Source organism: Passer montanus, unplaced genomic scaffold, assembly GCF_014805655.1.
Source record: "Passer montanus isolate IOZ18808 unplaced genomic scaffold, ASM1480565v1 scaffold31, whole genome shotgun sequence".
NCBI lineage: Eukaryota > Metazoa > Chordata > Aves > Passeriformes > Passeridae > Passer > Passer montanus.
In genome coordinates this window covers 6,742,826-6,758,711 of record NW_024367819.1, presented here as the reverse complement: position 1 = coordinate 6,758,711, position 15,886 = coordinate 6,742,826, and the positions used below count along the sequence as shown (strand labels likewise).

Genomic DNA, 15,886 nt, shown 5'->3' with positions numbered 1-15,886 from the left:
TTGTGCTATTAGGGATTTGTTTGTTGTTTTGAAGATGTCCAGTAGTAGAGAGCTTGCAAATGGAACAATATTTGCACGGTCAAGATAAATGAGAAAACCATGTTTTCATTCTTTTGCTAAAGAAAGCATGGATGTTTTTCATGGGAATGGTGTGTGGGATTACATGTGTATTGAATGTGATCGGGAGTGGTGTTGCAGGAATGGTTCTCAAATCTATGTGGAAGAAAAAAAAAAAGTCTCTTTAGTTATACTCAGTTACACTTTCAGTAAAAGAAAACTGTCAAGAAAACCTCACCCAACTTTAGGAATCAGAGTAAAGGACAATACTAGATAAGAAGAGGCACAGGACAGGCTTTTGGAAGTTATTTTCAAAACCAACTAAAATATTCATGTTTTAAAGAAAAAAGAACACTGGAGGTGAATGTTAGGTAAGGTATTCTGCACCACTACATAAGTGCTGTGTAGATATGGTTAGCTGACTTAAGAAAATTGCTTATATGCTGTTGTTTTTAATTCTGAATGTCATTCTTGAACCTTTTGAGTATCTTCCAAAAAAGTGAATGCCATATGCATACTGAACTAATAGATTAAGTTATGTGTAGGAAGTATTAGTTTGAAGAGAGGTTAGATGTTTTTCTTCATTTACTCATCAGAATTTTGGTATATGTGCAGAAATATTTTGTGTTAACTGACAGGAACTAATTACATGTATAGTTTTTACTATTTGTAAAGCTGTCACCCCAGACGTGGTAGAAGCATTAAGGTCCTTAAAATGTGTTTTGTTCGCCACTTTTTCAGCTATAAAATTCACAATAAACAATTATGTCTGATGTTTTGAGGTGACAGATGCCTCTTAAGAACTGGAGCATATTCCTTCATATGCTCTGAATATAGACATTTATCTCATAATGATTTCAACTAATTCTTCTTGTGTTAATTGAAGTTAGTTACTATTGAATCTTACTTCTTGACTTAATCATATACCTTAAAGTAGAAGGTGAAGTGAGTTATCATCTAAAGTAGAACTTCACTGTGTTATTCACCAGCAATGTGCAAGCTAAATTAGTGTTACCTTGCAGAAAAATGCAAGGCATTTCTTCTGTCAGCTGAAGGCATAAACAGATTAGAGAGACCATCACAAGGGGTCTCAACCCTTGGATCAGATTACTGTCAAATTGATGAATATGGAGGAATGGGGTTGTCCTTGGTAGGCATCAAAATACAGGTATAATCTTGAATCATACTATTTTGCTAGTTTGAGCTAATTACCGCCTCGAGAAAAGTTAAATGAGATGTAATTAATGTCCTTCAATGGCAACATTGTGTTTTAATCCAGCAGTTCAGTTCTTTTTAAGCAGTGCCTTTACAGTTTCTCAATTGCTTGAATAATTGTCTTTTTGTTGTAACATTCAATACAGCCACTCAGGATTTCTTTGTGTCTCTCTTCTGTACCACAGGTGTTGGATTGGATTGAAAACCATGGAGAAGCTTTTCTTAGCAAACACACTGGAGTGGGAAAATCCCTGCATCGGGCCAGAGCTTTGCAGAAACGCCATGAAGACTTCGAAGAGGTTGCACAGGTAAAAGCAATCACCTGAAGGACTGTACGCTCCTCATGGAAATAAGTGAAAAATTCCTGCTTTTGCACTTAAGGGCTGTGCAGAGGGAGCTCCACTACAAAACATTCCATTCCAGAAAGGGACTGTTTTGTTTCTGTTGCAAGTTTTTATTTCATTTTTCCTTTATGCTCCAGCTTTGAGATGAAAAAGAAAAACTTCCACAGTCCTAGAGAGTGTGAGCCTTAAAGTACAATAGAACTGCTCTGGCATGATTGATACAGTACTATTATTATTATTATTGTTGTTGTTGTTTCTTCAAAATCATACTTACAAATATTGATTTACAGAAGAATGAAAGCTCTCATTTCAAAGTAACTTAGTTCCATGGGATTATAGGATTTAAACTTTTCTGCAGCCTGTAAGAGAGGATGGAGCTTGCTGACTTTGAGCTTGGGGAGCTCCCAGATTCTCACTGCAGTCTCATGGAGAGGAAAGGGGACTCCTAAGAAGCCAAGTGAGCCAGCAAACTGGCCAACCTGGGTTGAGTTTTTTTTCTTTGAATACAATTGAGTTTGTACATGTTCTCCTCTTCTGAATAACTCTTAGTTTAGCCTTAAGTGATGTTACAACTTCAGAACACATTCTTCTGTGAAAAAAATCAAAACAGAGATACAAAGGAATGCAGGAAAGTTAACAAGAAGCTGGTGTAGCTGTGTTAGCCTCTAAAAGGGGATGTGAGGTGAAGAAAAACCCTGTGATGGAAGCTGAATGCTAGAATCCTCCCCATTGGTAACATGCACTGTCTGTCCAGTCTTAATGATTGGTAAGAGAAAACATTATTTCCAAGGTTAACGAAGAAAAATCTCTGAAGGTGAGGTTTATATAGGGGTGCTTCATTCAAACAGAAGGCAAAGTTATTAGATAATTGTGGCATTGTATGCAGGAACTTGGCAGTGACACCTGCTATGGGGAATGCATCAGAAGCGTTGTTTACAGTTTGCCTGTCTAGTGGAGGATTAGCTCTTGGTAAAATTTTATTGTAAATACAGTCTTAGAGCACTCCAGTGGCTGAGGACTTGAAATAGCGTGAGAAAACTTTCTCAATATTGATTTCCTGTAAAATTTTCGAAAAGAATAAGTTTTGTTACTTTTCTGTAGATACATGCTGGATTTCCTATATGCATGTCTATTACTTAATTTTTTAGTAAAAAGTAGTATTTTCCATGTGGAAATACTTATTTTTTTGGGTCAGACAAGCAGGAGTCTATTTCTGTAAGATACTTAACAAAGCCTGAATGATCTCATACTTAATACTGTATTATTTGGGCAAAGAAGAAGAAAATCTTTGAGTAGCCAAAAGTGGATGAAATGTATAGAAATGTTACTTGGATGTTAAAAAAAGCATCTTGTTAATTTGCATTAGACTTTAAAGCAGAAAATTTTAAAGCAAATGTTTACTAAAAACTTCCTTAGACTGAATGTTACTGGAGTTTGAAATTCTCTCTTCAGGGAATGGGTGTAAGTTCTATTTTTGGAGATACTGAAAACTTAGATTGGTCAAAGAACTTAAATATACTACAGGGGACTATCTTCCACTGACAGAAGGATGGACAAAATGATCTAATAAGTATTTTTTTCATCTCTAACTCTTGAATGTGTAGCAAGTTACTGCCAAGAGAGGCACACCCTCTGAGTTGTTCCTGTTACTTGCTGTAAAAATGAACATAAGCAGCCCAAAAGGCATTCCTGTTGTTGCTGTTACAAGGAAGATTATGTTCGAGTATAAAACAGCATTCTGCAGGCCTTGTTAAAGCACCAGTAACTTTTGGCTGACTTATTTTCTGCCTACATTTCTGGTTGGTCCACGTCTTTGTTGTGGTTTTTATTTTGGGCTTTTTTTGTTGTTGTTGCTCTTTCTGTTGTGATTTTGGTTTTGTTTGTTTTTAGTAGGACTCTGGGCTTTATTAGGGGTCTTCAGTCAGTTCCAGCCAGAAGTTGAAAGTAATGCTAAATGAAGTGTCACTGGCATGGCAATGTTCTGGCACATCCAGGGAGCCAACAGTTATGTTGACATGTTTCTGGTCAAAGGCTAACTCCTGATTGTGAGAGGAGTGAAAATTGTATTTTCTTTTTTCTTCCTTTCTGCTTCTTCCCACATTCTTTTTCTAACGTGAATGAGGTGCCATTTCCTCAACAGCATACAAAGAGATGTTAAAATAAGCTGTGTGTCAAATGGAATAGACATTCCAGTCAATGGGCTGTAGTCTCACAAATTAGTCACTTCTGAATTAATGTGAAATGAAGGTTTGTTTTTCTTTATTTAACACTTTTTCTTACCACTACAAAAGCTAGATGGTCGAAACTCAGCTAATAATCCTCCCTAAATTCTGATTACAAATTAATTCTACACATTACATACTTTGGCTTGCACCCACTATTGTAAAATTGTGTTTTTCTTTTCATGTGAAGCCTGTCCAGTTACATTTCTACTCACCCATATTTTTCTTTCTTTTTTGACCCTCTCTCCATGTTCATCTCTGTGTCCATCAGACTGTTTGGTTAAAGTGTCAAGTGTCCAAATTTTGACATAATTGATTCACTTATGGGCATGAATTTTCAGCTTACAACACTGGATACAGGTCAATATTATAGTTGTACTTCTGTGTGCATTTTTGTCTGAAATTCTAAATCAGATTTTGGGTTTCAAATGGAATCTGTATCCGCTATTTGACAGTAGTCTATGCTCAAGAAACACAAAAGGTGTATGGCAGCAATTAATTAGTGGGATTTTTTCCCACAGGTAAGTTTTCTTGGCGCAAGAGATGTGCAAGAAAGATTATTGCAGACCTTGTCTGAATACACCTTTCATTTCACTACCAACACCTGTTCCCATGTTCCCATAAAAATGGGTTATGAATTCGGACTGGTTCTGAACTTTACCCATGAAATGGTTGCAATACATCAAATTAAAGGTCCATGTCTTACACTGACTTGTGGTTTTCACTGGATGCATAAAGAAAAGGGACTGTATGCTTAAAAAGTTACCTTCACCCTCCCAGTTATTTGAGTTTGATGTTGGAACTGAAGGATGTATCTGAACCAGTCACTGATGGACTTTTCTTTCTTTAATTAGGCTACTTTTTGAACCCCTTTATGATCTTGGAATGTGTGCCAGACCCTGTGGCAATGAGTTATGCAATTTAATTGCTCCTCAGATGAAAAGTACTTTGCTTTTTCATTTTAAATGTATTGTCTGATGCTTAAATGTGATAGTGTTCACTATGTACTTAATGAGTCTTCTATCTTGTTTTCTATACCTTTAATGATTTGGATACCTCTGCTGGTCTGTGGCCATCCATGTGTCGCTCTTCCCTTTCCAGACCACAGTAAACTCCAGATTGTTTGAAGTGCAGTCCATATCTCCACTTACTTCTGTTTCTGTATTTATTGTCAGTAGTAGTCATATCTGCACTAGTGTCTGAAATTTAATCTTTGGGTTTTCTGTGATGCGTCACTTCATATGCTTTCTAAAAATATGGTGTTTGTTCTTTATGAAGAATGTTGAGAAAACATTATTTAACAGAAAGATGGGAAAAATTATGGACGTTGTAGTTGGAGGAGGTAGTAAATTCCATTATGGAGAATTTTTCATCATTTTGGAGAAGAATGCCTATTAAAGACTTGCACCTTGGGGCACAGAAGGATGGACTACAGGTGATCTTGAAGTTCTTACAGGACTCCTTTTCCCCTGGGATCTGGGGAGAGTGTGCCAGTGAAGAGATCCTGAAGAAGTTTGTCACCCTGAAGGCTCCTTGCCTTTCCTTGAATTTAGGAAATTGGCATAAGCACCATTAAGGAAGAACTCTTGCTCTTTTTGCCTGACTTTCAGCTAGAGGCTGCCCCTTGGGACAAGCATTTTCAAAAATCTTCACATTACTGCTTTTTTCCCTTTGAGCATTGTTTAGAAGCAAGCAGCGAGCTGGGGGAGGCAGTAGGTGGTACTGAACACCTAGTTAATGTGATTTCTATCCAAGGGGCAGTTTATATTATACTCCAGCTCTACTTGGAAGTGAAATTTGAGCAAGGAGGCATGTGCCTGCTGCCAGGTTTGAGAATTGCAACCCCTTTTGAAGCAGCATCCAGGCTGTGCTCTTTTCTAAATACAGGCAGCTCACCATCCCCTTTACAGAAAAGAGAAGTCAGATGTGCCTGGGCCTGTGTAATGCGGAAGATACTCCTGGAATTCGTAAACAATGCTTCACATGTGAGATAAAGTTTTCATTAAAATGGGAAACTTCTGTTTCAGCCATCTGCAGCTGGGTGTGGTGCTCTGGACTGATGAAGTAGTTGTTGTTTGAGGAGTGCCTTGAGGCTCTCTGTCCTTGGCTCCTGAACACATGTGAGCTGCAGGCATGGAAGGCAGGACACCCAAGCACAGCTCAGAGTGTGTTCAGGGCCAGCATGGCCTGAGACAGTGGTCTGGGGCGTGGAGTAGCCTGCTCCCCCCTGAATAGCATAAGTTCGTGTTGTCTCTGCATGCTTCCCAGGGAAACCATCTATCTCTTTGTACAACTAAAAAGCTGAAAGTTAAGGAAGAGCTTGAGAGTCAAAGTCAAGGAACAGCATGGATTTAATTCCATGCATAAATAGATCATAATAAATTAAGGGGGAGCTCCCCCAAATATGTGAAAGCTTCACTGAGTCATGTAATCTGTCCTGGGCTTGTCTGGTAATTTACCTTGATACCCTGGGGGAGAGCTCTTATTTCCTGCCCCTTAGTTCAGTTTTAGGGCTGGACTTGGATTTAATTTTTGTGGATATTATAATGTTAATTAGATGTATGATACTATATTTATGTCAAAGAAGAGCACATTTGCATAGGCTTCATCCCCTATCAGGGATTGTTTTTACCTGGTGTAAAAGAGGTCGGGAGAACATAGAAGGGCAGAAAGGAGAAGCAAAAGGTGTAGTTTGTATTGTCAAGAATGCTTTCTTCTTGTCTTAGTCTGTGATGCCAACCTATCAGGCTAGACTTGGCTTCAGTTTTTTACTTCAGTGGTTAACATCCTTTTAACCTTCCTTGATGAGAGTTTTGAGAACCATTCTAAAACATGAAAACCCAAGGTTAGGGTCAAAAAGGGCACCCAAAGAGTAACAAAGGTTTGCACTCAGTCCTGTTTCAAATTAACAGAAAGATACTGAGGCAGGCTGCAATGCAGAGCTTTAAGAGTTGTTAAACACCTGTCTCTTCTCTGCACCGTAGCACTCCTAGCACATCAGAGACCAGACTTTTTCCATTGTTTTCTGCTTAGTCTCAAGTCTCTTACATGCCTTCTGATCTGCATTTCTTAATCCTGGGATGTACTGGGACACTGTTCCACTAGGATACTCGGCCATAGCTCACTTCTAAATCTTCCTATGCTGCTGCTGTTTCACAAATGATGATACATTTGGTGCATGAATTTTGGATCTCTGACTTCTTTAAGGATGGAGAGAAATGTTCTCTTTCTGTGCTTGGTCACTTTCCACCTTCCTGCTGGAAGTGTCTCTACCACCTTCCTTGATTAGGTGTCTCTACCAGCAGTTAGAATTTCTTTAGCTCTAGTAGTACACATTTGAAAAGTCCTCTGTCTCTGCCTGTAGTGATTTTTCCAGTATTGAAATAGGCCAGTTTTCATGTAGTGAATTAGGCATTTTGGGTGATCTTTACTCTAGATGTGTATATAAAATACTAAGTTCATGTTTTGTGTTGAGGAAACCTTTGAATAGGCATAAATAAGGAGCTAAGGAATTTATTCACAGTTAAGTGAAAAATCATATAGAAATGTAACAAAATCTTTAGTAAGATTATATTGTGTTGCCTTTAAGAAAAGAAGAAAGACAAGTACATTCCAAGGGCCTTTTTGTAATTTTGTTTTTATTAGTGACGTGGCTTTAAAATGTACTGACTGACTTTTCTTTCATTTAATACTGTGAAACTAACTTATTTCTCTCCAGAACACATATACGAATGCAGATAAGCTCCTAGAAGCAGCAGAGCAGCTTGCTCAGACTGGGGAGTGTGACCCGGAGGAGATTTATCAAGCTGCCCATCAGCTCGAAGACCGGATACAGGATTTTGTCAGGCGTGTGGAGCAGCGCAAGATCCTGCTGGACATGTCTGTGTCCTTTCACACTCATGTTAAAGAGGTAAAACTTCTACTAATTGTGATGATAACTTCAAGTCCTAAACCCAGTATTATCCAGTGTTACTTTCATTGTTAGAACCTTGCCATAGGCCACCATGAAACCTCTGTTGTATGATGATTGTTGGTTTGTAATTCACTGTGGATTGTGGGCTGTGGTCCTTAAGCAGAACCACTGTGTGTGGTTCTGCTTAAGGATTTTTAAAATTTTATTTTATTTTGATTTTTTTACTTTCAGAAGCAGCTTTTACCTCCTTCGTTGCACAAGTCCACATGCTTGTTCAGTCACAGGGGAGGGAGAAGGGTCGTATCAGGGATCTGGTATAGCTAAAAGTCAGCATTGTGCAGGGAGATACTGTGCACTTTTGGTTTTTTTATCCAACTAGCTCTCCTGTTGTCTGACATACCAGACCCATGGTTGGACAGACATGGTTCAGGATAATGAAATGTATGGCAGAAGTGCAAGGCTACTGAAGGCAACCTTGTCACCCAGAGAGACTTTTTTTATTTCTCTGTTTTGCACATCACATTTTTATCTGGTATATTGACAGTTCTTTGCAACCTAAAGATCTTATCTGATAATGGCAGTGGTTTGCCTCATGTTTGCAATTTTTAGTCTTCTTCCAAGGTCACCAGGAAAAAGAAAATTCAGCCATACTAATTTTCAGTAAGATTAGCTTTTTGCTCCAATTCAAAACACAGAATGTGAATTTATAAGCTCATGGGAGAAGGTGGAACAGGCTACCACAAGAATAAGGACTTCAGCAAGGTGTTTTGGTTTTTGACAGTCTTATGTTACTTGGGTTCTGTTTTAAGCTCGTGTTAAGTCTCCTCACTGTTCAAACTCAGTGAAAATATGAAAAGCTTCTGGATCACAGCATGTTCCAGTGTGCCTTCCTTCCTGACACTGTACATTGCTTTGCCACTGAACAGACCATTTTGCATAGTATTCAAAGTAGCTTCTTCAGCAAAACCTCCTAGAGGATAAGAGTGGGAGTTTTTTGTAAGTGAAACATCTGCTTTACACTTGAAACAAAAGCACAAGGCAGTTGGTCTTTGAAGGAGGTCAGGACTGAATTACTTTTTAGCTTTAGACATGAGTACATAGCTCCCCCATCAGTTTTCTGCTAGATGGTTCCTTGCCAATACTCTCACAGGACACTGCTTGTTCAAACAAAATATAAATGCTGTTTCATAAACTGTTCTTAGGGGGCAGCTTTTTTGTTTCACTTTGTCAAGCAAATAGTACTGGTCCTTATCTGTTATGAAGCGCAGGAGCAGTCAGCTGCTGAAATGTGTTCATTTTTCTTCATCTATATTTCTTCATTGCCTGTTTCTCTTAGCATTAAAAACAACAGCTGGAATGGTATTTAAATAAAATACACTTGTTTGTGGTGGTGAAAGACCAAGAGTGTAAAAGGATTTGCTTTCAAAAATGAAAAAAAACCCTGAAGGGCAGACTGATATGTGAGTCACTGTTGAATAATTCTGGGAGGCTGATCCAGATGTGCTGGCCCATTGCCAGTGCTCCCCTAGATAATAATGTTTTATTGAAAAGAAAAAAAATAGATATTCTGTATTTTGATTTATTTCTTTGGGAAAACGGCTATTATTTTGAGTCTGTAAGCACACACAGCTGTTAGTATGGAAGCCTCTTTGCAGTCCAGACTTTGGGGGGAAAGTACTATAGTGGTTGATGTTGATTTTTTAATTTTGTTTTGTGATATGAATGGCCTTTATACCTAGCAATGCACAGAAAAAAATTAATACTACCTGTTTGTGAAGAATATATTTTTATATGTTTGCAATCTACTTAAAAATACAGATGAGGGAGTGAGGTGGGTGGTTCATATTTAGTAGACTAGTCCTTGGTTCAGGTGCAAAGAAACAGCAAGCTCAGAGCTCTCCTGTACTTTCTGTATTCTGATCTATTTTCAAGAGCATGTTGTTTGTTATCAAACATACGTATGGAGTGCTGAGAAGGCATCACAAAGCAGATGGAAGATAAAAATGCCCTAACCTGAAAGACATCCGTGCTTATTGGCAGGAGAACTGTGTTCCTCCTGCAGGATGTGGGAAGTCGCTGAATAAATTAGTGCATACCTGTAAGCAACATAACCTTTCTGCTGTATTGTGAAGAAATTAACATGCACACGTAGCTAGTGAAGAGAGCAGTTCTGGCAGTAGGATAATAGGTTAGTTGTTGAAGCAGAAGGACGTGCCGTAGTTGTAAAATAATACCTTATAAATAATACCTTAAAAAATACCTGTAAAATAATACCTTAAAAAAAATGAAGAGAGCAGTTCTGGCAGTAGGATAATAGGTTAGTTGTTGAAGCAGAAGGAGGTGCCGTAGTTGTAAAATAAAAAAAAAAAAACCTTAAAAAGAGCACCAAAAAGCCCAACCCACCAACCAGTCAACCCCCAAAACACAAAAAAACCAAACAAAGCAAAACCGCACCAATGCATTTTGCCCTTGAAGTATTCAGGGCAAATTCTATCTCTAGTATCTGTTTTTTGTATTTTCCTGGTTAAAAAAAATAGACATGAAGACTTAAATTCCTGTTTGTATGTGAGTTTGGAGGGAGCTGCAGACCTTAGAAAAGCTGTTTGTCTGAGTTGTTGGCTGTTTGAGGTTTTGAAATCTGGCTCCAAATCCTTCCAATCCCTTGATTTCTCTGAGGTATGTTTTATTCTTTTCCTCCAGAAATACTTCATGTTGAATGAATGCTTCACATTTGGATGAGAGTATTCTGTTACCACTTCTCCCCCGTAGATTTACATAACCTTTATACCTGATGCAGAATTTGCCTGCATGTTTTCTCCGCTTGTCTAGGAAGCAGCAGCCCTTCAGTGACTGCCCAGTACTCTCACTCTGTTCATGCTGAGTAAATCAGCAGTTTTTGCTGTCAACAGTGTGCTTGCCATGAAAAGCTCTTCCTGAAACTAACAGACTTTTGCTCTTTGTATGCACAGAGCAGCTGTGTGCTGTGTGTGCAGCAGCCTGTTATGATGCACATGGAAAATACTGTCTGTCCTTAGCCTTTCCAGAAGTTTTGTAGTGAGGTTGTTACAAGCTGGTAGAGCTCCCTGTGGCTTACAAATACCAAAAAACCAGCATATAAGTTCTCAGACTCCTCACAGACTGACTTCAACAGACAGCATTTTTCACTGGGGAGAAAAAGGAGCTATTCAGAAATGACAGAAATACAGTGTCATGTAATGGTATAACTCATTTTGCTTAGCAGTGATCTGAGAAAATCAGTTGCCTGCTCTTTGTAAATTGTGATTACATACTGCTATCTTATTACCAGTTTTAAAATTGTGAGGTTGTGAATATTGATTTTTACCTCCCATGCCTACAGTGCGAAATTTCAATCTGTAAGCCAGACTCTTCAGTGAAGTGATGTACTGAAGTTAAGCTGTGCACCGACAAGCTTTAGAAATGTTTTGGATCATAAATATCCCTGTCAGGATCTTTGCATTGGAAGTACAGTGTCTTGACAGATTCCTGGCCTGAGGATGGGTAGCATACAACAGCTGAACATCTGACACAGACCATTGTGAGACAGTGGAACCCTTATGGCTTTTGTGCCTTTGGACATTTAATAAGATGGCAAGGGACGAGGTGAGAAAAAATTGCCCTGGTAAAAGATAACTGCTTATCTGTTCCTGTTATCTTCAAATGTTATCATAAAAGGTTGTGTGCAGAACACAGGAGCAGGAGTCTCAATAGTCTCTGCTATGAAGTGTGTCACAGACTAGAGATGAACAGCATTTTGGTGTGAGTTCAAATTCTTCCATACACATTCATACACATGTGCACACACACTCTCTCCAAAATGGCTCCCTCAGCATCTGTGAGTGGGAAGACTGAAATCCTGTCCAAGCCAGGTGTTTGTTGTAGTGCCAAAGAAGAGCAACAGATATTTTCCTAACTGGAGTCAAGTGTGGGAATGCAGATCAGGCTGACTGTATGTGGAAGGGAATGATCTCTTAAGAGCCTGTTGTTTTTTTGCATATAACCTTTTGTGGGTATTCTGACAAGTTGATTATAAAATAGCTCAGAGCGCTTTTCATGTAAACACAGAATGCTTAATGGTGTTACTAGAAGGCATGACTCTACTTTTTTTGTCTTAAACTAAACTTTGCTCCAGAATAGACTGGGGTTGAAACAAAGAGAAGGGAAGTGGAATTGGCTGGGTTTTCAGACACGAAGCCATCATTACCAAAGTAATGGAACAGTGGTCTGTGCAAGCATTGGAGGGAAGGTGGCATCATTTTGAGGGTGCCAGTGCAAGGGAGGGCTGGGGAGGCCTTGCTTTGCTGCCCATTCATTCACGCCTATGAGGCATGTGCCTTTGATTCAAAAAAGCTTGTTGATAATAGTCTTGCTTTGTCTTACAACTCACTCCTGGAAATACACTTTGCTCTGTGTTGCCCAGTATGTGAAGGTGTCCATAGCACAGCTTTGCATTAATGTTGTCTCGAGGTAGACCCTGAGATGACAGCTCTGCTCCTTTGGTTGCATGCCCCTCCTGGGTATTTGATCTTTCTGTGCTGGCAGTGTACAGGTTAAATTTGGATGTCACAGAAAAGGCTGCTTTCTCCTCTGCATGCTGTTTCCAGCAGCAGAGAATCTCTTGGATGCCCCCATCTACATGTAAAGGCTTTTTATCGATTTGGCTCATGCATCTCTAATACTTTCATTGTGTCATTATAGCACAGCCATGGTCAATGTAACAGGTCTGGTAAAAGATACGAAGCGCATTCTGGTCAGTATTTTGATACACTGCTCATCTTGTGAGAGTTGTGGAGGACACTTTTAAATCAGAAATAAGAATTACTCTCAGTGGCTGTACGCTCAAATGTGTAGTGGCTTACTGCTGGTAGGACTGGAATTCAGTTTGCCAGCACAGCTTTTCTTCTCTCTTGAGTTTTTTAATACTGGTCGCTTCTTTGCTTGGAAAAAGGATGAAATTAAAGTCTCAGTGTAACTGAAATAGCACAGAGTGCTTGACAAAAGTGAGGCAGAAGTAGGCCTTTATGCTCTATTAAGCTATGTATAGACATTTTTCTCTTGTTCAGTTAAGAAATAGGGCAAATGTTAACAGGGTAGTAGTAGTTGATGTAATTCTATGAACATGTGGGAAACTTGGTTTTGCTGCAAGGATGAATTTATTCTGAATCAGAAATTAATTCCTTTATAACCATAGGATAGATAGGGGTATTTGAAGCTTTTAAAGATAATTATATCTAATGAAAAAAAATGCAAGCATTTAACATCTTAAATGCCTCTGAAAGGCCCTGGAAGACAAACCCCGTGGTGTTTAACATCTTAAGGTTTTTGTTTTTAAAAAGTCACATTTTTTGTGCACTGCATATCCTCAAAGCCAAAGCTTACAGGCAGACACACACACACACCAGCCCCTTCCTGTGCCTGGACATACTTATTAGAGAACACCATTACAACATTTGACCCTGTACAAATAATAGGTCCTTCAACAACTGTGCCTGTGGTAATGCACATACTGCAACACTGTGCTGGGGGACGGGGGCAGAAAGAGGAATTTGCAGTTTTTACATGCAGAAACCATGTGCCTTTCTTTGCCTGAGCCTACTGAAAAGGCAGACTGCAAATCCAAAAGCCAGTATTATAAAAATGAAAAAATAACTTGTGAAAGAGTATGATGGATATTTTACCCTAATAAATAACTCTGTGCTCTTGGGTGAAGTATTTACTCAGAAACAATTGTTCTCTGTTTAAATTCAGCAAAATATAGTAGGGTCTTATTTAACTGCAGTGTTTCAGGAGATTGCAGAGATGGGACTTAAATGGATAGAGGCCCATGATGGAAACACTGAAACTTCCAGGATGTTGCAGACAATTGAAGTAATACCATCTCAGTGACTAATGGCATGCTCCCAAGAACTTAGGAAAGAGGTACTACAGGATGCAGGCTCATTCAAGCAGATGTTTCTTAGTCTGTGCTATATTTAGATCAAGAAAAAAATCTGCTGAGTGAAACATTTGCCTGTCAGGGATTCAGAATTTTATTTCCCTCTCTAATTTTAATTCTGATAAGATACAAAGAGCAGATGAAAAGAGGCGAAGAACCTCCTTCTGTGACTGGATTGAGTTTTGTATGCAGTTTTTCTCACCATGTGTTAGAGCTGTCTTGCTGCTGGATAAAGTTCTTACTGAGATCAGAGGATTTGATGTTTGTTTAGGGATCTTCATGCTACTTCTCTACAAAGAATAGAAAAAAACATGACTGGAAGTTGCTCAAAAGTTCACACCGAGAGAAAGTTAATAGTTTTTTAATGATGAGTTTGTGGTTTTTTCCCCCACTGGATTTTTGTTGCCAAGCTCTCTTTTATGGAATAATGTGTTACTTCAGAAAGTCATTGCACTGTAAAATCTGTAATTCTGCACTGCTGAACATGTATGGGTAAGCTCTAGTCTCTGTTCACCCCCTGCTGTAAACTGTTTGCTTTCTTTTGGCTTTGCTGTGCAACCTTGTACAGTCTTCAACCTTAATTTTGTATCTGAAAACAAGGTAATTTATGTAATTTCCAGTATATCCAGGGTTCATTCTGGTTTGAAAGCTGCAGAGAAGCCAGCTGGCTACTGCCACCCATTAAGAATTAAGCTTCTCTCAATGCTCTACATGAATTTCTATCCAGCTTTAGTAATCTGACAGTTTTATTCATCTGTGGTGGCTTTATCATAACTTCTGTTTATAAACACCTAGATTATTTTGAGGGGAAGATTTTTGTCAGCAACTTACTTGATGCATAAATGTAAAACGTTTATTTGGCAATGTATTAGAGTAACTTCTGCTATGGCAGTGTCACAGAGCTGTTTAGTCACTTAAATGGCTTAACTTGTTCCACTTTCAACAGCGTATGAATCACAGCTAGGCAAGTAATGCATACTAATTACTCTCCTTCTCTTTCTGCACTCTTCATAAGATGTTTTTGCTTCCCAAGCTGTGTACAATTCAGCTCATGGGCTAGGCAAATGTATTTTTGAGCCCTTTGGTACCTTGGGGGCCAGATACCATGTTTGTAGTGATGCCGTGCTGACCAGGCACTTAGCCAGTCAGCGTCACACTTGGTTGTGCTGGTGCCCATGTCCTTCTGCTCAAGTCAGGTGGTGTTGCCTTGAGCTGGCTGTGCAGAGGGAAAGGTCTGCATGTCCTCTGTTGGCTTAGTCTCCAGCATCCAGGCTGAGCTCTGAGGGAATTATTCACATGCACAATACCTCACCAGTTCAGCACTTGCAGGTTTTGTTGCTTCTGCCAGATCTCCATCCAGTTATAGAAGTGGCTGAAGTGTATGTGAATAAGAAATGAAGAGGTGAGGTGTGTTCTTTGTAGAGGACTGACACTGCTCAGCTGCAAAAGGCATGTTGTTAAGAAGTGAAGTGGCTCTCAGACCTGTCTCGAACTGCAGTACAGGTACTTCTAAGGGACCCAGGTGGCAAACTTGATACAGTCTGAGAAATAAAATATATTTAATCCCAGTTTCTCTGTAGTAAATATCTGTGTGAATTTGGCCTTTTGTAGGCAGTACAGTAAGCATGGAGTGTATGTAAGCATGTAGAGCCAGCAATGTCGTCTAGCCAGCACCAAGCACATTGCAGAAAACAACAAAGTATTGCTCTCAAATGTCTGTATCTGCACAGTTGCAAGCTGTACTGTACAGCTCATTTGGAAGGTCTCTGACTCGATGCCCTATTTTTATGGGTCAGGCATAAACTTCACAAGCTAAGAGAGGAATGAATGTATGTGCTCTGGGCACTGAGTAAAATTTTCAGGTTGTATTTTCTAACTTCTTGCTCTTAAATTTCATTTGTTTCCCAGTTAAAGTTGCATTCTGAAATATGCATTTGGAAAACAAAATTGGATGCTGCATTGGGTTATGCTGGAATGAATGTTGACGAGTGCTTCTGACCCACTTGTAAAGTTCTATTGATTTGTGGTCCTTTTAGTAAGAAAGACTGCTGTGCTGTGGTGCTTACAACTGTGGAGTTGCATTCAGATTTGTGACAAGCATTGTCTTTGAAGCATATGAGTAGTCAGAATAACACTGTGTATGAACAGACAGTGCTGGTTTGGGGAGGAGGGGGTAGGAGAT

The 15,886-nt window shown here is 39.2% G+C and overlaps 1 protein-coding gene across 2 annotated transcripts in view; it reads left to right on the top strand.

Annotated features, from left to right (window-relative positions):
• Positions 1–15,886, top strand: part of TRIO (trio Rho guanine nucleotide exchange factor) — a 244,477-nt gene that overhangs the window by 104,030 nt on the left and 124,561 nt on the right. For both annotated transcript variants that reach the window (XM_039714755.1, XM_039714756.1), the window contains exons 10-11: positions 1,458–1,580; positions 7,557–7,748. In XM_039714755.1, the coding sequence (XP_039570689.1) occupies positions 1,458–1,580; positions 7,557–7,748 (315 nt within the window). The remainder of the gene's footprint in view (positions 1–1,457; positions 1,581–7,556; positions 7,749–15,886) is intronic.